Source organism: Eutrigla gurnardus (genome assembly GCF_963514095.1).
Source record: "Eutrigla gurnardus genome assembly, chromosome: 20".
Classification (NCBI taxonomy): Eukaryota; Metazoa; Chordata; class Actinopteri; order Perciformes; family Triglidae; genus Eutrigla; species Eutrigla gurnardus.
Window position 1 is genome coordinate 286228 of NC_139931.1, and position 26635 is coordinate 312862.

The following is a 26635-nucleotide window of genomic DNA, read 5'->3' on the forward strand; positions in this document are numbered from 1 at the left end:
CCCGTGGAGGACGAGGGTAAGACTGCAGATGAGACAAAACACAGAAGCAGTGAACTTCTGTGGTGATGGGACTGAGTGTGTGGATATGCATGATACCACACACACACACACACACACACACACACACACACACACACACACACACACACACACACACACAGTCAAGTGTTTCTTCGATATTCTTTTATTAGCGCTGAGGACATGAGTTTATTTTCAGCACCAGAGATGCTAATTAAATTTGGTGTTCGGAGCAAAATAGAAGGTGTTTAATTTATGGATAAATGTATGCGCAGTGTGTGTGTGTGTGTGTGTGTGTGTGTGTGTGTGTGTGTGTGTGTGTGTGTGTGTGTGACTTTCCTATTCTAGCTCTGATTTGCTTAAATCTGCACATACATACAGCACATGCAAATTAATCTTCCACATTTGTCCTAAAGCGTGGTTGTAAAACTGTCTTGTTAGCAGTTTAAACCATATGGATGCCGACTACAAAAGGGCTTTGGCCAAGTCTTACTTAAAACAACGTGTTAATTAAAAATAAAAAAAAGCTGGTCATCACATTGAGACATCATGTTGGGCACCGGAGGGGAAAACTCTGTTTAATCACCTAATTTATCAGTTTGTTTGACGACCCAGATTAAAGTTTGCATCAAAGCAAGGCGTGGAAGAATCTCCTCGTCTTTGAGGATAAATCCACGTCTTTTAAAATCAGACTGATTTCTGCTAAATTAAAGGTGGAGTAGGTCATTTAGAAAAACCACAGAGTTTGTCTTTGAACGCATCGCCGACCCGAGAGAACCCCGCCCCGTCGTTCAGACCTCTGTTCAAAGCCGAGGCCGTCCAATTGTTTTCTCCCATCCAACAGTTTTGATTGGACGAGGTTTTTACAGTCCTGCATATAACAGAAGGGATTTCTGAATAGAATCACCTACTCAACCTTTAATCATTTCTCTGGAAACCATTATTGGAAATACTGGCTCGTTTTGTGCGTATCTGCCAGATATTTGCTCTCTCATGTCCGGTTCATCGCCGAGCGCTGGCGTGTTCCTCCAACCGACCGTCGCAGGGCGGTTTCCTGTGTTGAACCAACGAAGCCGGAGATGTATTCACAACGCTCCTCTCATTCCGACTTCCCCGAGTGCCGGCAAAGCCTGACCTTTCAAGTCCGATCCATAGTGGAGGGTAATGCATTCAGCCAAACGTGTGAAATAATTGTGTGTGGGTGCAGCAGAGACGAGGCTACGTGGGAGACGGCGATATGTGCTGTATGTATAGATCAGGTTGAATCCAGGCTGCCGAGGGTAGAAGCATGTTTATGCAGCGTTCCTCTGCAGCAGGAAGGTAATGATCCCCCGAGGGAGTCAACACTGTTGTACGTTTACGGGACAGAGCGTCTATTTGTGCAGTTCACGTTCACCTCGCCGCATAAAATGTCAATTTGCATTACGGTTTCCCACGGCAACAGCGGGGGAAAGTCGTACACATGTACACGAGCGTGTCGCTATCGCTGGAGATGAAGTATTGTGTAAACTTTAAGTGGAAGTGCTGATTTAATGTTTGATGATGAAGAACATCTCTTTCATTCATAATCACACACACACACACAGTAACTCATCATGTCCACACCACTAATCCACGTTTACCGGATGTTTCCTTTCATCCAGCCAACAATGAGCCTAGGGACGGTAAGGAAACGATACAGCGCACTATTTCCCAGAATGCTTTGTGCCTCCTGTTCACGTGCTTGTGTGTTGGTGTTCACGTGTCTCTCTGTCACCGAGTGTGACGGACTGACGGTGCTCTGGTGACGGCCATCACGATTTAAAATCTAAAGTTTAAAAGATAAAGTCTAAAAGATTTCTTGACATTGAGTATAAATAATAATCCCAATAATATCTTCATGTACGTAGCAGGAGAACAGTGACATCGTGCATCACAGATGAAGGGACGTAGAAGGATGAAAACAATGCAAAGATGCAAGTTAAAAAGCAGCTGAAGTCACATCAGATAAACTGTCAGATGAAACAATAAATAAAATACAAACCCAGAAGAGAAGAGTTTATGACAGCCAGATAAAAACAACGTGATTCAACGTTGCTTCCACCAGAGCATCCGAGGGAAACCAGCCCAAGAGGTTTAGAAGAAGGGATATAACCTGCTTGTACTTCTGCTGGGTATATATCCTGTGTGTGTGTGTGTGTGTGTGATATGTGGATTTACTACTTGATACTCCTATATACTGTAGTAGTACAGATCTCTTTATATGCCGTACGCGTTCTCTCAGACTGAAGGACGTCGAGACGCCGTGTGTGTTTTATCAGCTGCTCTCTGATGATAAATGGATGATACACTGAATAAGTAATACAGTACTATATATTCTATGTATAGCAGTATATTTTATGGACAGAATGAATGGATATGTTACTATTTTAGTATAGTAATACCCAGTCTGGGATAGGATATTTAATAACCTCTCATTCTCCATAAATTCCTAATCGGTTCCTAATAATTCCCTGGAAAGGTTCCTAGAAAGACTTATTATAAGGAAAAAACGGAATAATCAATTCCATGTAAATGCTTTTAATCAGTGGAGGTGAACATTTTTCAATTTGTAAGAAAGTCAACATATGTGAAGTCACGTCACGCTTTATATTAATTTAAGTGGTTTATTGGGATTTTATATGTGCAAGAACCCAATTATATCTGGTCATAACTGCCCATATTTGGTGGCCACATTCCAACGCCACTATATACATCATATACACTGATCCTAATTATTGCATATTTTAATGGGTTTTCCTGTCTGAGCATAAACACCCAGTGAATTATTATAAAGGAAGAATTAGGCTCTTTTTAGCCCACAGTCTGTAAATAGCTATTGATATTTAAAACTATGCCACAACTTTTTTTAGGAATTGAACAAATATTGTTTTCCAAACAGAGGCTGGGGATCATAAAATACTTTATTATTATAATAACAGGCTGGATTTTAAATGAGCAGTTGGTTGTTTGTGGAAAAGTCTGCTGTTGGTACATTTTTTTATGATTATAATAAAAACACTGGAACAGGAAACAGGAAACAGTAGTCTCCCATGTTAAAGCCATGGAGCCACTTAAAGCTCTAATCTAGGATTTTTTACTTGAGCCAAACTGTAGCCATCCGGTCCGCATGGCTACTATGTTGTTCCGATCCAATCCTAGCTCACTTGAGACACGGCGCCGCCCGCAAACTCTCCAAAATCTTTCAAACTGAGCGTTGTCGATCTAAAATAAAGACAGATTCAGTAACTGCATCGCTTATTTCTCCCCTCAATTGTTTTCAGAAACACATTTCGCTGAACTATTTTCGTAAAATAAGAGGGAGGTGGGAGGCTGGGAGGGGAGAACCATACGAGGAGGAGGAGCACAGAGGGGAGGGGTGTGTGTGTGTGTGTGTGTGTGTGTGGGGGGGTTCTACAGCTTTAAGGGCTTTCTCCCTTTAACAGGAACATGTGATGACAGTCGGAAACATAAATAGTCCCCCGACTCCGACTCCCCCCCTTTTATTAATACCAATGATTCTAGAAATGATTAGGAAGTAATGAGGGAATACCGGGCCTATAAAATAAAACATTGGTGAATACTTCAATGTGGGCTTCTTACAAATTGTTCTCATTACCCAAAATATGAATCTGCAGGGGGGCACCCTGTGGGCTGGTCTGGTCCAGGACCTGAGAGGTCCCTTCCCAGAGCCTGCAGGTCTGGAGCTCAGACCCTCATCAGCAGCCGGTCCGGTGTAACCGTGTACGAGTGTAAACATCCAAAGTGTCCCCTGGGTGCTGTCCCAGGATCAGTCTTTCCCACTTAGCATTCTAAACCCAAACCCTTTAAATCATGCCGAACATCTGAACTTGGATCTGTCCTCGGGGGCACTTTTGATTAAAAGATCAAATTAACCGAGCCCATAAAAGCAGAGAGAGGGAGGAAGAGGGAGGAAGAGGAAGCCGACGGCGTGGCTCTCTGAATTTATGGAGGCGCATGACCTTACTTGTGACACGTGACCCTGGATCCATTCTCTCAGCGACCGCTCTCGACCAATGGATGAGCACCCAGGGGTGCCTGCTGACTCCGGTCCGTCCTGCCTGTACTTCCTGTAACCGAGAGAAAGTGAGAGTGTGAGAGTGAGAGCACGTGGCTTTAAAGGTGTGAGTGTTTCCTCACCTGAAGTCGAGATCCTCATCGGGGCCAATTAACACTCTCTCTCCTTCTTCCCTCGCCGTCTGACGCCGCAGAGTTGCCTCCTGATGGTAAGAGAAACGCCGTGAGCGTCTCCGTGACAACACCTCACAGAGGTTACATCGACTTACTCAAACAGAAACATAAAGCGAGCGGATGAAAGCCGAGATAAGAGCCTCAGCTTACGTTGTGTTGTGTTCAGGGCAGCAGGAGATTTCAACTCTAATGAGACGCCTTTCAGGTGATCTGAGGAGCTTCTGTATTCCCCGGGGGGCAGTCTGTACCAGGGGTCCCGGGGTCATTTATCAGAGGGGTCCCAAACTGTGAAAGAATGACTTGCTGAATGGCGTCGCCTGTTGCTTATAGTTTAGCGCTACACAACCGTTACTAAAGAAGCAGATCCGCATTAGCTTCTGAGGTTTTCCCCAAAATCAATTAGATTTCACAGTAAAAGCACCACGTGTCCTCTGTGATTCATCTTTTTATTCCCCCCCATCACAGAGGACGTCCCCGGGGAGGACCGCCCGCCGTCCGAGCTGAGCGGCATGTTCGTGGAGAGGCCGGAGAGCGCCACGGCGACAAAAGGTCTGGCAATGATGATCCGCCATAAAAAGAAACCCTGAATATATCTCAAATGGTGCCAAATCTCCTGTTGGAATGCAGAGCGCTAATCTATTTGAATTAAGTGCCGCGTCTCTTCTCCGGGTTTGCCCTCCGCCGGCAGGCAAGGACATCACGTTCGTGGCTAAAGTCGACTCATCGACCCTGACGAGGAAGCCCAACATGAAGTGGCTGAAGGGGAAGTGGTTGGACCTGGGCAGCAAGGCCGGGAAGCACCTGCAGTTCAAAGAGGTCTACGACCGGAACACCAAGGTCCGTATCTCATCAACTATTGGGAGTTTTGCAGGCTGGAGATGTTCGTGGTCCTCAGAGGATGAAGCTCGCCGACTTTGTTGATCCTCTGACTTTACATGTAGCTCCATCGGTCCATTTAATTTGCCTTGGATCTACTCCGTGTTTAGAGCTAATTAGCAAATGTTAGCATGTGTTAGCATTGGAAGTATAGCAGTAGGCTGTAGACTGCTGTTGTGTGTGTTTTACGTGTCACAGCTGCAGCTTATTTAAATATTATATTCTCTTAAGTAAACATGTCCCACATCTTATCATCATTTGATGGATTTCTCGTTTCTGTGAGTTATGTGAAAGATGGACGCAACAAACTATTATTCAGCAAAATGCACCAAAATAAACCGTTTAATAATCAATACAAACCAACCAGCTGACCAATAAACACATGTACCCCCGGTCAGATCTACACTTACGAGCTGAGCATCATCAAGGTGGTGGACGGGGACGCGGGTGGCTACCGCTGCGAGGTCACCTCCAAAGACAAGTGCGACAGCTGCACCTTCGAAGTGTCCGTGCAGGGTAAGACACACGCAATCTCACTGTTGTCATCTTCCATTCGCCGTATCCACGGTCACCACGTAACCAGCTTTGTCAGCCGGTGGCTCAGTGAGTGTGATACACATGAGGTCCCATCATTTAGTGGCCCGGCGAGGTCACCGGCCCGTTATTCCCCCTGGAAGTGTGTGTGATGGATTAACACAGGCTCTCTGTCTGCTTCCAGCCGTACAGGAGGAGCAGCAGGACAACATCTTGGAGGCGTTTAAGAGATCGTGAGAACATGTCACCTGCCGTCACACCGTCCCATATGCTCCTGTAGTAGATCGCCGCCTCTGGGCATCTGTCAGTCTCAACAGCCATGTGTCTGTCTGCTTCATACGAGCCTGTCTGTCTGTCTGTCACATCTGGGTGTGTCTGCCGCCTCGCTGTGTTGCTTCACCTGGAGTCCCTCACGGTGCCTCTGCAGGGACCGTCTCCTCCTTTCCCCTAACTGTCTATTTCTGTCTTTGTGCATCCTGGGACTGTTTCAGCTGTTCTCAGGTCTGTGTACTGTACTGTGTGATCGTGAATCAGCAGACACTCACACTGACACACGGTGTTTTAAAAATATAATTCCCTTCCCCTCGTTAGAGACCAGAAAGGCACAGGTGAATTGAGAAACACGAGCATCACATCGTGGTTCAGACAAGATGTCAGTGTGTTTGTTTGCAGGATGCTGATGTGAGAGAGAGAGAGAGAGAGAGAGAGAGAGAGAGAGAGAGTGGGTGGGGGTTGTCAGTATGATAAATGAAAAGTGAAAAGTCATTTAAAGCTCAAATATGTTGCTGGGGGAGATAATGAATGAGTGAGTTAAACGCAGCTCCACCTCCAGAAGGTAAGTATGTGACGCTTCATATTTATACTGAATATCACTACGATGCTACACACAGATGAATGCCATGATAAAAGAAAAGTGTAGGGGGATAGACATTCTAGCCACAAGGTCAGTATGGAAACTTTGGTACGTCTTTTATAATATCTGCTTGAAGATGGGCCGGTCCCCGTGTATAGCTCACACTCACGTGAAATGTACTACCCCTCCAACCAACACCATTGGTAGATTTAGTGTAGGTTCAGAAACAAACGCATTTAAACAAACTAAGTGTAACTTATCCGTTTGCTGATCTGCACTGGAGAATCTCAAAAGGCTGCAGAACACGAATAACACTGTTTTTCACGCTCACCCGACCATTCAGCCATCACGTCGTACACGCCCCCCGAGAACGAGGACATTATCACCGGGAGGGAAAATGTACTCGCTCGCAGGACGGCGAGGACAGCGGATGGATGTTATCCTTGGATGAACCGCTCATCCAAATGACGAACATGATCACTCGGAATGGCTTTGAATTTATTGGCATTTATCTTGCTCTCCGAGGGGTTCAATGAGCCTCAACAATGACAGGAAAAAAGGTTCGGTGGAAAACAACAAGCACTCGAGCCTGTAGACATTTATTGGCCCGTGGCGCACACACACACACACACACACACACACACACACACACTTGTCACCTTGTTGAGCACAAGCGGGTGATTGATGACGAGACCGCGTGGACTCTCGGCGCTTGGAAATACGCGTATGAAGGGTGATGAAGGGATAGTTTCCCCATCCCGCCGTCAACTTCTCAGAATGTGATTCTGCATTGAAAGGTTTCGTGTTGCATCTCATGTGTACTTCATTGATGCATATTAGTCACAACAACCTGAGCGTTGATGCTCCACATCACTCATGCACCGTATGTATTTTTGCTCCCTCACGCCTGCTGCCTGTGATTTCTGTCTGTAGTGCCTGATGGTAATTGGTAGTCTTCATGTTCTCCTATGTCATATCTGTCCATCTATCTGAACACTGGTGGAAAGAAAAGGGGGGCGACGCCCACTAACTCCGTGTTTGTTTTTGGTTTATAACCGTCTTGTAATTCTGTGTGTACTTGTAGCTCTGTGTAATGTGGAGTAAAAGGTAAATACACAGTGATAATCCTCTATGATCTCTTGTTTTATTTACTCCCAGTGGAGATGCAGGCGAAGACGCCGGCGATCTGGACTTCAGTGCCTTGCTCAAGAAAAGGTACGATGGTCTTACATCCGTCACACAGGTGAGAACTTGGGTCTGGATCTCTCAGATGTGGTTTCTCGTCCTCCTCAGGGAGAAGAAACAAAAGGTGGTGGAGGAAGTGGACGTGGACGTGTGGGACATCTTGAAGGAAGCCAAGCCATGCGACTACGAGAAGATCGCCTTTGAGTACGGCATCACGGACCTGAGGGGCATGTTGACGAGGCTGAAGAAGATGAAGAAGGTGGAGCCCAAGAAGAGTGACGGTGAGGAGCGAGGGAAGGGAACGGGAGAGGCGGGAAAGGAGAGTGGAATGTGTTAGCATATAGCTTGCTGCTGGTTGGCACTTAAAGAATGATGTGGCTGTAAAAGCAGGGCGTAATAACGGTGTAATAACGGCATACTGTGTTGTCAGCGTTCCTGAGGAAGCTGGATGCAGCCTACTCAGTGGACAAAGGCAAGAAGATCCATCTGTCAGTGGAGCTGACCGACCCTGGCGCGGCCGTCAAGTGGCTTAAGAACGGCCAGGAAATCAAACCATCGGCCAAGTAAGCAAACAAATACCCCCCCCCCCCCTTTGTTTCCATAAATACGCCATCATATACATGCCAAACCTATAGGTGGCAGTAATGAGAAGGATACATCCACACAGGCCGATCGGAATCCTCAGAATCAACAACAACAAAGGCATGAGCTTTCAAAAGGGTAAACATGGATGCACACATGGCGCTAAGGACTTTCTGTCACATACTTTTTGACATTTGGGAACCTAAAAATTTGTTTCAGTTTTCGTGTAAATAAAAGGCCAAACTGCATGAAAAGAATGCACAGTTGGGTTTCAGAGCACCTAAAGTCTAACATTTACTCAACTTTAGATTTGTTTTGCTCACTAAAGGACATACTGGTTATGTTCACCAGGACATGTGGCTTCATATGGATTTTTTGTGTGGTGTTAATTATGCTAATTTCAATCTTTGATTACAAATGTTAAAAGCAGTTTCACAGTTCAGCCATTGCAGATGGAGTTGGATGGTAAAATCATCATACGATTCATAGTTGAACATGTTCGGTGAGCGAAAGGTAGCGGCTTGTAAGAAACGCTGCACTAACTCGCATAATGAATGACTTCTAATTAGCCAGACTTGATTACACAGCTTAGTAGCTGCTCGGGAAACGTATTACACCTTGGTATTGCACACAGACTAGAAATCCACTGAGATGAGTCACGACAATTGTTTTAATTCAAAATGATTTAGAAAGCAAAGTGAGTCACGGCAGAGAGAAAGTCTCTCGCCCTCATCTCTTGCTCTTTCCCCTCCTTCAAATGCTTCTTTTGCTGTTTTACTGAAGAGGCTACAGCTGTTGTGACTGGTGTTTTTTTTCAATGGCGCCACCATCTGCCATTCTGCGTCACTTATTGTTGTTCATTGAAAGTAAGGCGGTCCTCTTCCTGTTTAATTAAAACTGCTACTAGGAGAGAGGGGGATTTCTTTCTCCTCCCAGGAAGTTAGCAGACCGGGCACTTAACAAGGAATAAAACGGTGTAGCTCAGAGTCATTAAAGTGTTTCCAGTCAGTCAGTCTGGGGGTGAGAGCGGTGGAGACCAGGTGTCACTATTTCCCTGTTCCTTATGCTCGGGGTTAACCTGGTCAATACAAACGTGTTTGAAACTGTGACTGCACATATCATTTGAAAGCATATAGAAGAAGGTAGAAATAAATGCCGGGTGATGTCACTCGAGTCATGGTCAGTAGGGGGACGGGTTTGTAAGTGAGGGAAGAATGTCATTGTTTTTCTTGAGAGGCCATTGTGCTTGGATAACTGTCATTCTGTTTTATTGTTCATCATGTTCGTGTTTTATATATTTTATAAGATGACAAAGATTAATAATAACCCTCACTATATTACTACATATACTGCAGTCTCTGTAGGGAACATAGGGATGACCCCAACATATCCTCATACAACATATGATGTCTGAAGAAAAGCTATGTTGCTATTTTGTGTGTTTTCATGTGAATGTCCAACAACAAGAACAAATATAGTGCAAACTGCAGAAGTTAAATTAAAATATAATGTGATTTTTATGTCATAAAAGCGTTGTTTTACTGCCTTGTCTGCTGCTATTCAAGTTAAACTCACAGCGAATGGCAGTCGTCACCTTGAGTTGGGAATATTACTACCTTCTGTTGTGTGTGCCGATAAGGCCGTGACGTTACTGTAGGTCAACCATTTTATGTTTGTCATCATGTCTGTATGGCAACCTGAGTGTGTGTGTGTGTGTGTGTGTGTGTGTGTGTGGGTGGGAGCTCTGAAGGTCTCTACGAGAATGTGTGGACTCTTTGTTTCCGTCTATGACTCTGAGTCACTCTCGTCCTCTTCAGGGCTTTCTGCATCTGATTTTCTGAAAGCAGTTATTCATTATTTTCTTTCTTTCTTTGTCTCTCTCCCCTCGTTTGTTCTTCATCTTCCTCGTATGATCTCGCCCCTCGTCCCCGTGGTCCAGGTATGTGTTTGAGTGCGTGGGCAACAAGCGGACGCTCACTATCAACAAGTGCAACCTGTCTGATGACGCAGCGTACGAGTGCGTGGTCGGCGAGGAGAAGAGCTTTACGGAGGTTTTTGTCAAAGGTATATGAGTCACTGTCTTTGGAGGAATTCTTCTTTCAGCAGGAGAGGCTTTTTTATTTTTTCTGCTCGGTTTAGCAAATGCTGTCGTTTGAGCGTTGAGAGGCTTGACAGCTCTGTTCCCTTTGTGTGTCTGTTTGTCATCTGTTTATTTCAAAGCTTTTATGCCGTGCAGTAGATCGCTGTGCTCTGTTGTCTGCTCACTCATTTTTAATGAGTGAAATTCTTCTGTTTAGTTTACTGTCATGTATCACCGTCTTTGTGTTGTACGTATTAATATGCCAGCATGTTTATCAGTTTGACTGATACGTGAATTTTTGAAGGCCACTTTGATTGATATTTGTATATTTTGTGGTCATATTTAATGTCTTGATTTTATAGTTTACCAAAAATAAAAGTATTCAGTGTTTCTTGCACTGTTAATAATAATTGTCATAATAATAATAATAATAATAATAATAATAATAATAATAATAATAAGTGGTCCAGCAGTATTAGTCCACTATGGTCCAGAAGTTTCGTTAGCTGTTAGCCTAACACACCACTCAAAACAATAACCGTGAGCCGGTACAGCAGTGTGAGTACTGCTAGTTCCATTAGCCGTTAGCCATTAGCCGTTAGCCATTAGCCATTAGGCAAACACACCGAAGAATAACCGAAGTGTTATCCCCCCCATCAGGAAGTGTGAGTCACTGGAAACACAAGAAGTCCTTGAGCACACAGCCATAACCGGCTAACGAAAGAATGTGGGATATAAGCAAAGATGTACACGCTATTATCACAATAAGATGTATATGATTATGTATAATATTATATTTTACATTATTGATGCTATTTTCTACTCCAACTACTGTATATCTCAATGGTGTCTTTCCTTTGTGTCCTCTTTGTGTGCGAGTATGAGAGGTTTTAATAGATGTAATTGGGTCTCCTGCTTCTATATTAATCCCGTGCTTTACTTTGTGTGCTCGCTGCTGCCCATCCTGCTTTTACATTATCAGAGGCCATACGAGAGGGTAAGCTCTTCACCACAGACAGTGTGTGTCTGTGTGTACGTGTGTGCACGGATTTTTGTTCCCTTTGTGTCCATAAAAAAAAAAAAATCACTCATGTCCCTGTTTTCAAAACATCTGCATCAGCGACATGAGCACCTTGCTGTTGATTCATCTGCTATCTGACGTTAGCAAAGGCAGCAGGGAGTTAAGATGACATGTAGACTAAAAAACTGTTAACTAGCAGTAACAGTACTTTAAAAAAGAAAGAGCTTTCGCTGTGTGGTTGTATGAAAAGAATGGCATCAAATTCAAACACTCACAAAGTTCTAGAAGCAATAAGATGTAGAATGTTCTCACACGTTTTTGAGCTTTTTGCGTGTCTTTAAACGCCGCTTTCTCGTTCTCGCCTCGTCACATGCGGACTAAAGGTCGCTTTAAGCAAACGAAATTATGTGGTTACGTTTAGAAAACGTTCACAGTTGGGGGTTAAAAACATTTCTGTTTTTAAGTTAAGCGTTAAGTATTTCTCTCAGTTTTTTTACGCACCACAAAATAGAAGAAATGAGGCTTGTTGGATCAAACTTTTGTGAGGCCCGCCGTCACATTGCACACGTTTCTGTGGTTTTTTTTTAGCTCTCCTGCTGAGGTTGAAGAGAATTGAGACATCGAGGGAATAGATGCTGATGATGACAAATAGCTGAGGCTAGCGAAGCATCAAGCGTTGCGTCGTGTGGCTACGCAATGTGACTTCCATCACCTCGGGAGACTCGAGGCACCTTCCACCTCCACCAGGAGGCTACGTTTGTGCCGTTGATTTAGGATTTCAGAAGTAGATTCAGGAAAACTAAAGCTGAGGCTAATCTGGATGTTTGAAATCAACATCACAGAATTAAAACGTGTTTTCTCCGATCAACGGCACTCTAATTGATGGACAAAACTCTTCATACGTGTAAAATAAACACTTTAATTTCTCGTCCCGTTAGTTTTTGATTGCAGATTATGATCAATTAAACAGAATCATCTAACAAAACATAGCTTAACATAACTAATACTATCCTCATTGAATCCCACTGCGAAACAATAAACGTTAATGTTGAATTATTTCCCACTTTTAGCAAAGTAAAGCTCCAGTGTGCTTGATTTGAACTGGCAGACTATACTTTAGAGGAAAACGAGACTTTGCATGCTATAATTTAGCTCCAACAATTACCAAATGTATTGTTTTGTCATTCCCTTTGAAAAAAAAAGCCTTACTCACTCTACTTGAGCACTGATAGCTTCCAGCTCCTTTCATCCACCACACTAGTTCCATCCTCCGCTCATGTTGCTGGTCAGGATTACTCTGGTGATTTACTGTCAATGACTCAGCAACCCTCGGCTGTTTTAAAGTGTGACTCGGAGCTTTTGCCTTTTTGTCCCTCAGAGCCTCCCGTCACCATCACCAAGCTGCTGGACGACGTTCACACCGTGGCCGGAGAGAAGGTGGAGTTTGAGCTGGAGGTGTCTGAGGAAGGAGCCAGCGTCAAATGGTCAGTTAATTAGGGAACTCGTCAAGTATTCATGTATGAGGTCCAGTCAGATTACAAATGTCCCTGTACGAACGAGTAAACTCGTCAATTTAAATATCCATTAAACACATACTCCTTTTCCACATTTCTTTTTACAAAACCCGGAGAGCTAACATTAGCAGAGTACGTTAACAGAGCACATTAGCACGCCGTTTACTAATTGGGGGCGGGGCTTAGCAAGCTCGTCCTCCCTTCTCTGTGTGTGTTTAAGTGTCACTGAAGTGTGTGTGTGTGTGTGTGTGTGTGTGTGTGTGTGTGTGTGTGTTTGTCCTCAGGATGAAAGATGGAGTGGAGCTGAACAAAGAAATGGCAGGCTCAAAGTACAGGTTTAAAAAGGACGGGAAGAGGCACATCCTGATCATCAACGAAGCCACCAAGGAGGACATCGGGATGTATCACGCCTTCACCAACGGTGGCGAGACCAAGGCAGAACTCGACGTCGAAGGTAACGGTTCCAGTTAACCAACAGACGTTAGCTGGCGTGTAAGTTTGCTAATGAGAATTTCAGACACGGCTGTTCAATTAGGAACTTTTAAGAAAATGTACACATGTTGATGTTTTCCATCCTGACAAGCATGGAAAGCAATAAATGAGTCATTACCCGCATCATAATTAATGTTACTTCATTAATCCCTTGTATCACTAGTGCATCTCATTTATTCGTCATGCTGATTTTCTTCTACACCTCTAAAATTGACGGGTCCCGTCTCACCCCTCAGACGTCAGTCTCAGTCCCGTAAATCGATTAGTGTGAGAAACTGTCCGTCTGTCCTTCCCGCTCGGTGGAATCTCCACTCACTTCAATCTATTATAGGTAATATAACATGAAAGGAATTTTAAAGGAATAGGTATCAATCATCTATCTAAGTAATGTCTCAATATGTCAAACTATTCCTATTTGTTGAAAATGAATAAATAAAAGTTGAATTTCGTCATTTTTTTCGAAGCCACAGTTCCCATAATGTAACGTGACGCTTGTTGTGAATGCGATGAACCGTTAAACATTAGCTGATCCATGTCGATGTCTTGGCTGTTCAGACAAGGAGCTGCAGGTTCTGCAGAGCATCGCTGACCTGACAGTGAAGGCAGCCGAACAGGCCGTGTTCAAGTGCGAGGTGTCGGACGAAAAAGTGACGGGGAAATGGTTCAAGGACGGCGTGGAGGTCCAGCCCGGGGACCGCATCAAGATGACGCACATCGGGAGGTATTATATCCCACTGCTGTGAATATCATATAGATATATAATAAGGCTGTTTGTCTGGACCATCACACACACACACACACACACACACACACACACACACACACACACACACACACACACACACACACACACACACACACACACACACACACACACACACACACACTCTCTCAGTAATCCCTCCATCAGAGCAGATATACGCCAAGACAACAGCACACAGGTTGAAAGTCATTTAGTATGCTTCTCACTCTGCCATATTGCCTCCTGGAGTATGTTGCTAGGGCAACAGTCTTATGCATAATTGCGGGTCTCGTCTCCTTGGTAACATCCGGTAACGTATACAGGACCCACAAGCTGACGATTGATGACGTGAAGCCTTCGGACGCCGGCGATTATACGTTCGTCCCTGACGGCTACGCTCTGTCTCTCTCCGCCAAGCTCAACTTCCTGGGTGAGAGCGACGCGCAAAACCACAATACCAAGCTTTTCATGAGCTAACCACAATTTGAATAAGTCTGACTCAAGTATTTTTACCCTCAGAAATCAAGATCGACTATGTTCCCAGACAAGGTAAGAGGGTTTTTTCTTGTAAAATACGGTGTTGAAAAAAAACGTATTGATCATCTTGTATGACAGTATAGATTTATGGGAGCGTGCTGATAAATGGGTGTAATATTAAAATAAAGTTAAATATAACTAGGACACCTAGTGACAATATGATGGAGGTTACTTTTCTCTGTAAAACCGGCATGAAAATGAAATAACTTCAGTGCTGGTAAGTAGCTTTCCAGCTGACTGTATTAAAACCAAACACCACCATAAGGAAGGCTTCATTTCTTGTGTTTTGTTTCAAATCGCAGACTTCAATATGATTTTTAAAAGATCTAGATGTTGACACTCTTTTAACCTTCTTTTTGCCCCAAACACGTGTGGTCTTCTCATTAAACTGCAACGCTTTATCTTTGAAAAGATAAAGACCAAATATTGAATTGAAGTGCTCGAGGGTCGCAGACACACACGAAACACCCAAAACCAGATTGTGGGATAAAAATGATCCAATTTAACAAGCTGACTAATAGAACAGAGTGTCATCTTCCAGAAGCTTCAAAGCCAGATTAACTGTATTGGTGTCTTCCTGCAAAACCAATGCGTTCTCACTCCCAACTCGTCACACAGCTATGCTTGCTCAACGCCCTACTCTCTACATTAGTTAGGTTAGTATGTAAGTCACGTTAGCACGTAAGTTAGCTTAGTACGTAAGTCAGGTTAGTACGTAAGTTACGTTAGTACGTAAGTCAGGTTAGTACGTAAGTTAGGTTAGTATGTAAGTTAGGTTAGTATGTAAGTCACGTTAGCACGTAAGTTAGGTTAGTACGTAAGTCACGTTAGCACGTAAGTTAGGTTAGTATGTAAGTTAGGTTAGTACGTAAGTCACGTTAGCACGTAAGTCAGGTTAGTACGTAAGTTAGGTTAGTACGTAAGTTATGTTAATATGTAAGTTACATTAGCAAGTAAGTTAGGTTAGTATGTAAGTTAGGTTAGTATGTAAGTTAGTTTAGTACGTAAGTTAGGTTCGTATGTAAGTTACGTTAGTACGTAAGTTAGGTTAGTATGTAAGTTAGGTTAGTATGTAAGTTACGTTAGCACGTAAGTTAGGTAAGTATGTAAGTTAGGTTAGTATGTAAGTTAGTTTAGTACGTAAGTTAGGTTAGTATGTAAGTTAGTTAGTACGTAAGTCACGTTAGCACGTAAGTTAGCTTAGTACATAAGTTACGTTAGTACGTAAGTTAATTTAGTACGTAAGTTATGTTAATATGTAAGTTACATTAGCAAGTAAGTTAGGTTAGTATGTAAGTTAGTTTAGCACGTAAGTTAGGTAAGTACGTAAGTTAGTTTAGTATGTAAGTTAGGTTAGTATGTAAGTTACATTAGCAAGTAAGTTACGTTAGTATGTAAGTTAGGTTAGTATGTAAGTAGGTTAGTATGTAAGTTACATTAGCAAGTAAGTTAGGTTAGTATGTAAGTTACATTAGCAAGTAAGTTAGGTTAGTATGTAAGTTACGTTAGCACGTAAGTTAGGTAAGTATGTAAGTTAGGTTAGTATGTAAGTTAGTTTAGTACGTAAGTTAGGTTAGTATGTAAGTTAGTTAGTACGTAAGTCACGTTAGCACGTAAGTTAGCTTAGTACATAAGTTACGTTAGTACGTAAGTTACGTTAGTACGTAAGTTAATTTAGTACGTACGTTATGTTAATATGTAAGTTACATTAGCAAGTAAGTTAGGTTAGTATGTAAGTTAGTTTAGTACGTAAGTTAGGTTAGTATGTAAGTTAGTTAGTACGTAAGTCACGTTAGCACGTAAGTTAGCTTAGTACATAAGTTACGTTAGTACGTAAGTTACGTTAGTACGTAAGTTAATTTAGTACGTAAGTTATGTTAATATGTAAGTTACATTAGCAAGTAAGTTAGGTTAGTATGTAAGTTAGTTTAGCACGTAAGTTAGGTAAGTACGTAAGTTAGTTTAGTATGTAAGTTAGGTTAGTATGTAAGTTACATTAGCAAGTAAGTTACGTTAGTATGTAAGTTAGGTAAGTATGTAAGTTAGGTTAGTATGTAAGTTAGTTTAGCACGTAAGTTAGGTTAGTATGTAAGTTAGGTTAGTATGTAAGTTAGTTTAGTATGTAAGTTAGGTTAGTATGTAAGTTACATTAGCAAGTAAGTTACGTTAGTATGTAAGTTAGGTTAGTATGTAAGTTAGTTTAGTACGTAAGTTAGGTTAGTATGTAAGTTACATTAGCAAGTAAGTTACGTTAGTATGTAAGTTAGGTTCGTATGTAAGTTAGTTTAGTACGTAAGTTACATTAGCACGTAAGTCAGGTTAAGTTAGGTTAATGATTGAAATAAGTCAATGTTACACAGGACTTGAACAGAGATCTCCCGTGTGAAAGTCTGTTTTTGAGTCCCTAAAGTGAGAATGAGTCATACATCTCACCCTAATGACTCTCTCTCTCTCTCTCTCTCTCTCTCTCTCTCCTCTTTCTAACGGTGACACAAAGACCCTCCCAAAATCCACCTGGACACCAGCAGCACCGGCAGCAAGAACACCATCACGGTGGTGGCGGGGAACAAACTCCGCCTGGACGTGGAGATCACGGGCGAGCCGGCACCGACGGTGTGCTGGATGAAAGGAGAGGAAGTGAGGATTCGCACCGCCATCACACACTTTTCTTACCTTCTCATGCGTCGATTGGTTAGTCACCGAACAACACAAAAGAGGAGGTTGACTCACCTGTCACCGTGGCGACGGTCTGCTCTGTCGTGTGCTAGGTGGTGTCGGAGGCCGAGGGGAGGGTCCGCGTGGAGTCCATGAAGACCCTGAGCAGCTTTGTCATCGAGGGGGCGGAGAAGGAGGACGAGGGCCACTACTCCATCACCGTGACCAACCCGGCCGGAGAGGACAAGGCCGAGCTCTTCGTCAAGATCGTGGGTCAGTGGCTCCTCCTTCTTCTACTCGCTCTCCTTCTTCTACTCGCTCTCCTCTTTCCTCTGCTACTAAGATTCAAAAGGGTCAGAAAATATTCACTTGAAATGAATGAAAAATAGCCACTGTTGGCGTAATAATTAAAAAAAAACAAGTCCACAGCAGTACCAGTTTACGACAATTTGCTCCAAAAACATGCTGCATGGGAACTGAATGTTTGAATTTGACTTTCAGGTTAATTAAAAAAAAGAAGAGATAAACTTTTAGAGCTTCAAGATGGAGCTAGATGATCTGTCTCCTTGTATTTGATCTAAAAGCTTGGTTATTGTGGTGCGTTGCAGTTAAAGTGATGACGGACAGGCTGTTACTGTAAAGGATTTCAGGAGACTTTCAAGCCTCTACTACAATAGAAAAACATATTATACAACATGCTTTAAAAAACTTTGCTTGAGAATGTGGGCAACAGCAGAACTAAAGAAGATATGATTTACCATGTAATCATTATAGCATCATTTTGACGACTAGATTCTGGACGTGGACTACAGTTTTGAAGTGTAGATTTTGGCATTTTGGCCGTTGCTATCTTGTTTTTGAAAGGAGAAAGTGGTGTAAAAGTACACGTGGTTTGTTGTACATACACACACAGAGTGAAAGCTAATAATAGAAGGTTTTAATATTTCTATCCTGCTCACATATTCTCTCCATTTCATCTTTCCTCTCTTTCCATCCGACTGTAACCCGCCTCTCCAGATGTGCCCAACCCCCCCGAGAACGTGAAATGCACATCAGTTGGCGAGGACTTTGGCATGATCACATGGGACCCTCCCCCATTTGATGGCGGCGTTCCCATTAAAGGTACGCCACGGAAACTTCCACATCTTCACATGTTCACATCTGATGTCTCTCCTTCCCCTGGAGAAAAGTCTAGAGCCGATATCTGAACCCGGATGTTGCTCCTCCAGGTTACCTGATGGAGAAGAGGAAGGTGGGCTCCTCCAGGTGGACCAAGCTCAACTTTGACGTCTACGAGTCGACCACGTACGAGGCCAAGAAGATGATCGAAGGCGTCCTCTACGAGATGAGAGTGTTTGCAGTCAACGGCATCGGCGTCTCTCAGCCCAGCGCAGAGTCGAAGCCCTTTATGCCCATCGGTGCGTCGCATCAGTGGAGTGCTAACACACAACCCACCCTGTCCCAGGTCATGTATTAATGAGCCCCCATCTCTTCCAGCCCCCACCGGCGAGCCCACCCGCCTCATGGTGGACGACGTGACGGACACCACCTGCGCACTCAAGTGGCGTCCTCCGGAGAAAATTGGAGCGGGCGGCATCGACGGTTACATCATCGAGTACTGCAGAGAAGGAAGTAAATAGAAGCATGTGTGCCACTTCATACTGGAGGCCTTTACACACCGTTTTCTTTTACCCAGAATGCAAATACTGCAAAATACTGGACTGGGCCAAACCAACTGGTGCACTTTAACAATGGCAGCACAGACCAGATCCACTCTTGCTCTTTTTACCTTTCACAATAAAAGCCCTAGAAGTATAGTACTTGCTTAACGGTTCACCAGAGGGAACTGAAACTCCTTCAGGGGATTTGGTGAAATCTTTGAAAGAAAAGGGCTGTCTAAACATCACGTCGCTGCCGGTCTGAAACGTTTTGACACCTTTGGTGTGTAAAGGCCTTAAGTCATCCTCCAGCTTAAAGGAGGAGGATATAAACCGGGCAATTAGCTAAATTAGCTTCAGAGAGCTAGAACTAACTCTACTTCCATCTGAATGCAAAGAACCACCATTTATTTGGAATTCAGTGAAAATGAATGAATTCCCAGCAGTAAATCTGCCGCGGTACCATTGTATGAATGAAAAGCATGAAAAGCCTAGCAACAGTAGCTAAGGGGGGTTGGGCTTCATAAATGGGCAATTAGTCACACCTGAATCCTGGATTAGTGCCTCTCCGGATGGTTCCTGGTTCTCTGATCCCCCTGAAGGCTCCCTCTGCTCCTCTGCTCAGGTGACCAGTGGGTGCAGGCAAACGAGGAGCCGATGGAGAAGAACCAGTACCGGGTGAAGGGTCTCCCAGTGGGGGAGAAGATCCTTTTCAGAGTGGTGGCCGTCAACATCGCCGGGCGCAGCCCCCCTGCCACCCTCACCCAGGCCGTCACCATCAGAGAGATCATGGGTCAGAGACCCAGCGTTCATGTTTTAGTCACATTTCATGTCCAGTCCAACACTCACACTCGTCTTCTCCGTGTCTCCACCCAGAGCACCCAAAGATCCGGCTGCCTCGCCACCTCAGGGCCAAACTCATCGTGCTCGTGGGCGACAAGGTGAACTTGGTGATCCCCTTCCAGGTGAGTCCGAGTCCGGCCCAGATCAAAGATTTGACTTTTTAAACCTGATTCAAATCATCGTTAAACTTTACAACTATCAAGAAAGTGAATGGACGGATTCAACGGTTCATTATTATGGAGCTGAGAGGAATATTGAAGCAGCCGTCACTTTTCTACCATCCTGATGTTGTTTCTAGTATTTGCTCACATCGCTCCATTAATTCGGCCAACAAGTTTTCCTCCACGGTGTAGTTCGGCTAATTTACTTGAGTTTTGTTAAAGAAAACGGAGCAGCATCTTTAATAGCCTAGTTACTCGGCCCAGGCAGCATGCAAACGTATTCATTTATCTTATTTTGTGTAACAAAAAAAAAACATCTACTTTAATGAACTCTATTTAATTTAGTTCTTTAAGTTTTAAATTCACTCATTTAATCCTTGTTTTTTGCTAAAACTCTACTTGATCTTAATCCTAACTCTGAAGTTTGGTTATTTTGAAGTTTGGAGAAAGAGGGAAGATGATGCACACAAAAATAGGTCATCGGACTTCTTAGATGTATGAAACTCAACCAAAAGGACTGGAGAGAGAATATCTACAGCACATAGCGTGTTGACCAAACGCAGCTCCATGTGACGGCCATTTTCTTCTTCTTCTTGTGAAATGTACATCTGTAAACTTTGCAGTAACAGAGCGAGCAGCAGCTCACAGACTGCTTTTTGAAAGAAACCTCCAAATGACAGCGATGGTAAAAAAAAACCAAAGCAGCGAACCGTGAGCGGCGAAGGACGGAGTCGTAACGAAGAAAAAGAGACAAGAAAATGGAGTTGTGGCTTTTGAAGAAGCAGATAAAGGAGACGGAGGATGATGCTCCTGCTCCGTCAGCTCCTCCACTGCTGGACGGAGGTGGTTTCACACCAAACTCACACCCTCAGAGAGGGAGGTCAGGGGTCAGGGCCATGACATGGAAGACAGAAAGGTGTTCCCGAGATCCAATTAAAATATTATTATCATTTACCTTCTCAATACACAGAAAACCCGTTGCTATAATAGTATAATAAAAAACTAACAATTAAAAAACGAATAATAATTTAGCTGGCACTACAATCAATGTGTGTGGAAGCATATTCTAAATGACATTAAATGTAGGAAGAATGACTTCCTGTGAGGTTCCTTACTTCTTGTAGATCAAACTCATTTGCAGGTGACCACTGTCTGTCGCTGTAACGCCCCTGGGTGCTGTTGGGACATTTTGAGTGTATTCTAGTCCTGCTCAATGTGTTAAGTGTCCTGAGATGACTTCTGTTATGATAAAATTGAATTGAATTAACCTTGATAATCACAAATGATTTATTTCGACTAACTTGTACCTGCCGTTCCTCCGTCTGCAGGGCAAACCCCGCCCCGTGGTCACCTGGTTCAAAGACGGCGTTGTCTTGGATGACAAGAGCGTGGGGACTCGAACCAGCGGCGTGGACACCATCCTCTTCATCCGCTCGGCGGAGCGCGTCCACTCCGGGAAGTTCACGCTGTCGGTTCAGGTGGAGGACGTGTCGGCCAGCGCCGACGTGCACATCCAGGTCGTAGGTCAGTCCCGCCCCCTCGTCGGGATCAGAGCGCCACGCTGCCTAAATCACAAGGTGTTAATAACCTGTTAGGAAGCGGATGACGGTCAAATCTGTGACATGTCAAGACTTTTTTTTTAAATTTGATGATAATTCCTAATTTCATCCTTCCAAGGATCCGCAGCTCAAAGTAGCAAATCATCAAAGCGCTGATTCCCCTGTATAATCCCGGCTGCTGCCACCGCGGCCGCCAGCTCATTCCTCATCTTCACGGCTCGTCTCCCCGGGTCACGGTGCCGGCTGGATTATTTTTGCCGGGGCTCCGCTGGGATTATGTGCGTGTAGACCGGGATTAGGCTTGGATTTTGAGGGCTACTCTGTCACTTCCTGCGGCGAGAAGGTTGAGCTAATGAGAGGCTGCGGTTGGTCTGATCGGCGTCCCCTCAGCTGATCTGTCGCCGCCGTTAGAGCCGGAGACAGAACGGGAAGGATTAACGGGCTGCTCGCTGTTTGTACTGTAACCCCACAAAAGAGCACGCGGAGCGGGATCAATGACATGTAATAACTGTGTTATACACCGTTTCATGGGAGGATCGATGACAGCACACTGCGTTCTGCTGCTCAGATACACATGTATTCCTCCGCCTGTCAGCTCCACGCCAACACGCTGTTCTAGTAACGTATGCGTCTCCACCTTCCCTCCAACCTTTTGTCTTTTGCTCTGCTAATCTGTCAATCTTTGCCAAATCTCCACCGCTGTGAATGTTGATTTCTTCCTCTCTGTGGGAACTTTAGTGCTCCACTTTATCAATCTCTCTCTCTGCCTCTAAAAGCTTGTCTACCCGACAGGGAGGAGAGTTAGTGATCTCTCCATCAGCCACATAACAAACTCTATCTCCGTCTCCCTCTCACAAACCACCAGAGAAGCCCGGCCCTCCCGTGTCCGTGCACGTCACCGACGTCTGGGGCTTCAACGCCGCGCTGGAGTGGAAGCCGCCCAAAGACGACGGCAACTGTGAGATCATCGGCTACACCGTTCAGAAGGCCGACATGAAGACGAAGGTACGCGCGGCGGCCATAGAGGTCTGTGAACAGGAAATGGTGTCAGTAAAGATCTGCTCGATCAGCAACATCACGTTGTTCCATGAAGCCTTATCTGGAATCTTGGTTCCATTTTAGCTTCATCTTCATCCACCATGTTTCCATCACAATCTCCTCTTTAGTGAAACGAAAACGAAGCATCCCAGCGATAGCGGATAACATCAATGTGCTCAGTGTAGGCTGATGAAGACATGAATGAATAAAAAGAGTGTAGCCAACATCTAAAATAAAGAGACGTTGACTTTTGCATGCTGCCTGCGGAGACGTTTCAGCACCTCGGACAGCACCGTCACCACACAAACATTCAGCATGGTTAAAAATGATAATGTGAGATGATTATTCTTTATTTCATAGGGTTAGAGTTAAAGACAACGCACACGGATATGGATTGGGACGTTGATTACCATGAAAATCTGCATTCATACATGTATCGGGATCAGTGTTGGTTTGGAGTAGAAAGCATCCAGTCAACCGTCACAGTGGTCTGAGGCATGCTGGGAGATTAGCCACGTGACTGCAAAGCCTCACTGCAGCATCATGGTGGTGGTTATGTCATATGAGTGGACAGGAAGCTGGACCACGAGAACATGGAGACGCCAGCTTCTATAGATCTGAAGAAGCCTCTCTCTCTCCCTCTCTCTCTCCACATCAGGATTGGTTCACGGTGTTCGAGCACAACCGCCGGCCCAACTGCACCGTGTCCGACCTGGTCATGGGGAACGAGTTCTGCTTCCGAGTGTTCAGTGAGAACATCTGCGGCCTCAGCGAGGCGGCGGGCGTCAGCAAGAACACGGCCGTCGTTGAAAAGACAGGTGATGTCATGGCGTTCTCAGCTGAGGGCCTCCCCGTGTTAAAGGCGACATTGTGTGCTGAAGAAGTAAAACACACACCCGGTAACAGGACTTGCAGAACGTGGTCATGACATTAGAACTATTAACTTTTAGACTCATTCATTCCGTGAACATGGTTGGGAGGCAAATGAATTCATGCTGATTATATTAAAAAGAAATATTCTTTGACAGAGTGTTAAATAACATTTAATACGGGCCGTGGATTATGAAAGCTGGGGAATTAACACCTGCCACCAGCCAAACGCTGCTGCTGCTGCTGTGTTGCCTTCGCTTGCTCCACCAGCATCTCCTTGTGTTCCATAAGATAAAACGGTGATTATACTGACTAGAAACATTGCCGTGAAACAAAACTCAGGAATCTGCAGTGTAACAGCACGAGTATGAATACATGGATGAAGCATCCCGATCACCAACTAGTCAAATACACACATTACCCCGATAGTAATACACCATATTTTCAGAATATTCTCAAGCTAATACAATATCCATCTTCACCCATTGATGAAATGATCCCATTCACCTGGTATGAGGAGAGCCACGTGTTGAAGCTCAGACCTGTACCTCTCCTGTCCAGGTTTGTCCTACAGACCTCCACCCTTCAAAGAGAGGGACGTGAGCCGCTCCCCCAAGTTCACAGCGCCCCTGGTGGACAGAAGTGTGGTTGCTGGTTACTCTGCGGCCATCAGCTGTGCCGTCCGTGGATTCCCCAAGGTACGTCCATCTTCACGGTAAACGTACTTATTCTTATTTGTCCGTTTGGAGAAGCTCCACTTCACTTCGCTGCCGGAAACACGACTGAGCCGACCTGCTGCTTTATCAGTGATACTGGTTGCCACTAACTCATTTGGCTTTTCAGCCTCCCATTTCTGTTACTGGGAGCCGGGAAACCCCCGATATCCTCCGGCCACCCCTTAGTAACACCCGTCTTTAGTTCTGGTTCTGCCCCCACTTCAAGCCCCAGGACACCAGTCTGAAGCCTACGTGGTTGTTATCCTCATCCTGCATGAACAGACTCAAGACACCGTTCTCTCCTTCTCCCACAATCAGTGTTTCATCATTTATATATCATGATGATTTCAGGGAATTTGTTGGCAAGTTCCAACCAAGAAAGTTGACAAAGTTAATGCGCTAATTAAAGAAGTACTCAAGTACTCCTACTCATATAAGAACTCCCATTCAACCACTACCGCTTCATGGTGTCACTTCTGACTGCAACGATAACCACCTCTCGTTCACCTCTCTGTTCGTATCACACAGCGTTATGTTGGATGTTTCATTTGTTCCCGTCATGAAGGTGAGAAACATTAAAAAATCAGACCTGTTTTCAAAGTCATTGTTAGAGCGGTAATGGTGTCGTTAAATACTCATATTGGCAGGTACCCAAATGGAAGTACTTGTACACTTGTACTGTTTTTGATGTGGTTTTATTGTAAACACATCATTTGGATGATACTATATCAGATACCATTTCCTCCTGTGTTGTACACAAAGGAGGTGGTTTTGTTGTGTTTGTTGTTGTTTTGTTCTTGTAATAATGTGAGAGTTGGCTGTTGTATAGCCTATGTTTGGAAAATGGAAAAAAAAAAAAAAAAAAAAAAAGATATCTGAGTGGTAGTTTGTAAAAGTCAGATGTATTTCTGGACATTTAGCCTGGAAACCTAAAGTGTCCCTACTGTATATAAGTGATGAGCAAACTCCATCACAGCGCTGCAGCAGCATGCAGCATGCAGCATGCAGCATGCACTTCACCTCCACCAGATCTGCTGCTTGGTGTTCAGAGGTTCTGAGTGTCAACAGGAGAGATCCTGATGCCGCTGCAGCACAAATGTATTTTTATGTCTGAAGAGAACAAGAGGTGGAGCACAAAGATCTTTGAACACGTTTCTTTTTTCATCCCTCCGACAAACATTTGTCAAGCTGAAATGTTGACCTAATTTCACCTCTCCCTCCCTCCCTCCGATCTCCTCCTCCCTCCGATCTCCTCCTCCCTCCCTCCCTCCCTCCCTCCCTCCGATCTCCTCCTTCCTCTGATCTCCTCCTCCCTCCGATCTCCCCCCTCCCAACACACCTTGCTCTGCTTATACACTCCTTCCACTCCTCTCCTCCTTTTCTATCCTCTCATTTCCTACCCTCTTCTCCTCTACCATCCCCTCCCCTCCCCCTCCTTTCCTCTCCTCCCCTTCTCCTCCTCCTTTCCTACATTCCTCTCCTTTCCTCCCCTCTCATCTCCTACCCTCCACTCCTCTCCTCTATTCGACTAAATGTGCCTCCTCCTCCCCCCATCTCCTCCTCCCTTCCTCCGATCTCCCTCCTTCCCTCCTCCTCCCCCCCTCCTCTTCCTCCTCCTCTTCCCCCTCCTCCTCCCTCCCCCTTCCCTTCCTCCTCCTCCCCCCTCCCTCCTCCTCCAGCCAAAGATCATCTGGATGAAGAACAACATGATCATCGGTGAAGACCCAAAGTTCCTGATGCAGAACAACCAGGGCGTTCTGACTCTGAACATCCGGAAGCCGAGCACGTTCGACGGCGGCCGCTACTCCTGCCGGGCCGTCAACGACCTCGGTCAGGACGAGGTGGAGTGCAAGCTGGAGGTTCGAGGTAAACGCTGAACTCCGCTTCCCATAATGCCTCAGTTTGGGAAAAAAGCTGTCTTCAATGAAGCTCAGCGTGACAAATCTCCGTCTCCTCCTCAGTCCTCCGACTGATCTCTTCTGAAGACTTCACTCGGAGAAGTGTCGCTGCCTGCATGAGCTAAAAATAAATCACCTTATTGTATTTGTCAGTTCAAAGTTTGACTCTGAGCCGTGCTTCTCTAAACAGGATGATCTCCTGGCCTCTCATGCTGATTTAAATGTTCTCTCCCCACAGTGGTCCAGGAGAAAGGAGTGGAGGCCAGGAAATGAGGATACAGTGGAACAGGAGCAGTAATGGATTATGTATAATGGGATAGTCATGAATAAATATGATTAGCATAGATCACCCCCCATACGCTTGCCTCCCACCGCTGCTGTGACCAACGCCACGTCAGTAATACGCCATAAACTGTTGCAGCAAGCTGCCGCCTGGTCCCGTCCTGACTGAGGGAAGCCAGCGAGCAGCACCCCCCTCCCCCTCCCCCCGCTGTGACCACACACACAGAGGGATCCTCTTATCAGGGAAGTGGACCTGTCACCCGACACACTTATAAAACTGCCTTTCATCCA

The 26635-nt window shown here is 44.7% G+C and overlaps 1 protein-coding gene across 1 annotated transcript; it reads left to right on the forward strand.

Moving 5' to 3' along the window:
- On the forward strand, positions 1–26635 carry mybpc2a (myosin binding protein Ca). Its single transcript, XM_084036727.1, has 29 exons — positions 1–16; positions 1662–1682; positions 4269–4283; positions 4714–4797; positions 4937–5085; positions 5523–5640; positions 5843–5891; positions 7670–7726; positions 7805–7977; positions 8127–8259; positions 10218–10342; positions 12758–12863; positions 13178–13347; positions 13941–14106; positions 14451–14557; positions 14647–14676; positions 17162–17301; positions 17433–17592; positions 18337–18441; positions 18549–18737; positions 18817–18951; positions 19603–19770; positions 19854–19942; positions 21310–21505; positions 22406–22545; positions 23237–23396; positions 24010–24146; positions 25844–26030; positions 26301–26635. The coding sequence occupies exons 4-29, from the start codon at positions 4758–4760 to the stop codon at positions 26333–26335; spliced, it is 3264 nt and encodes a 1087-aa protein (XP_083892853.1). The 5' UTR covers positions 1–16; positions 1662–1682; positions 4269–4283; positions 4714–4757; the 3' UTR covers positions 26336–26635.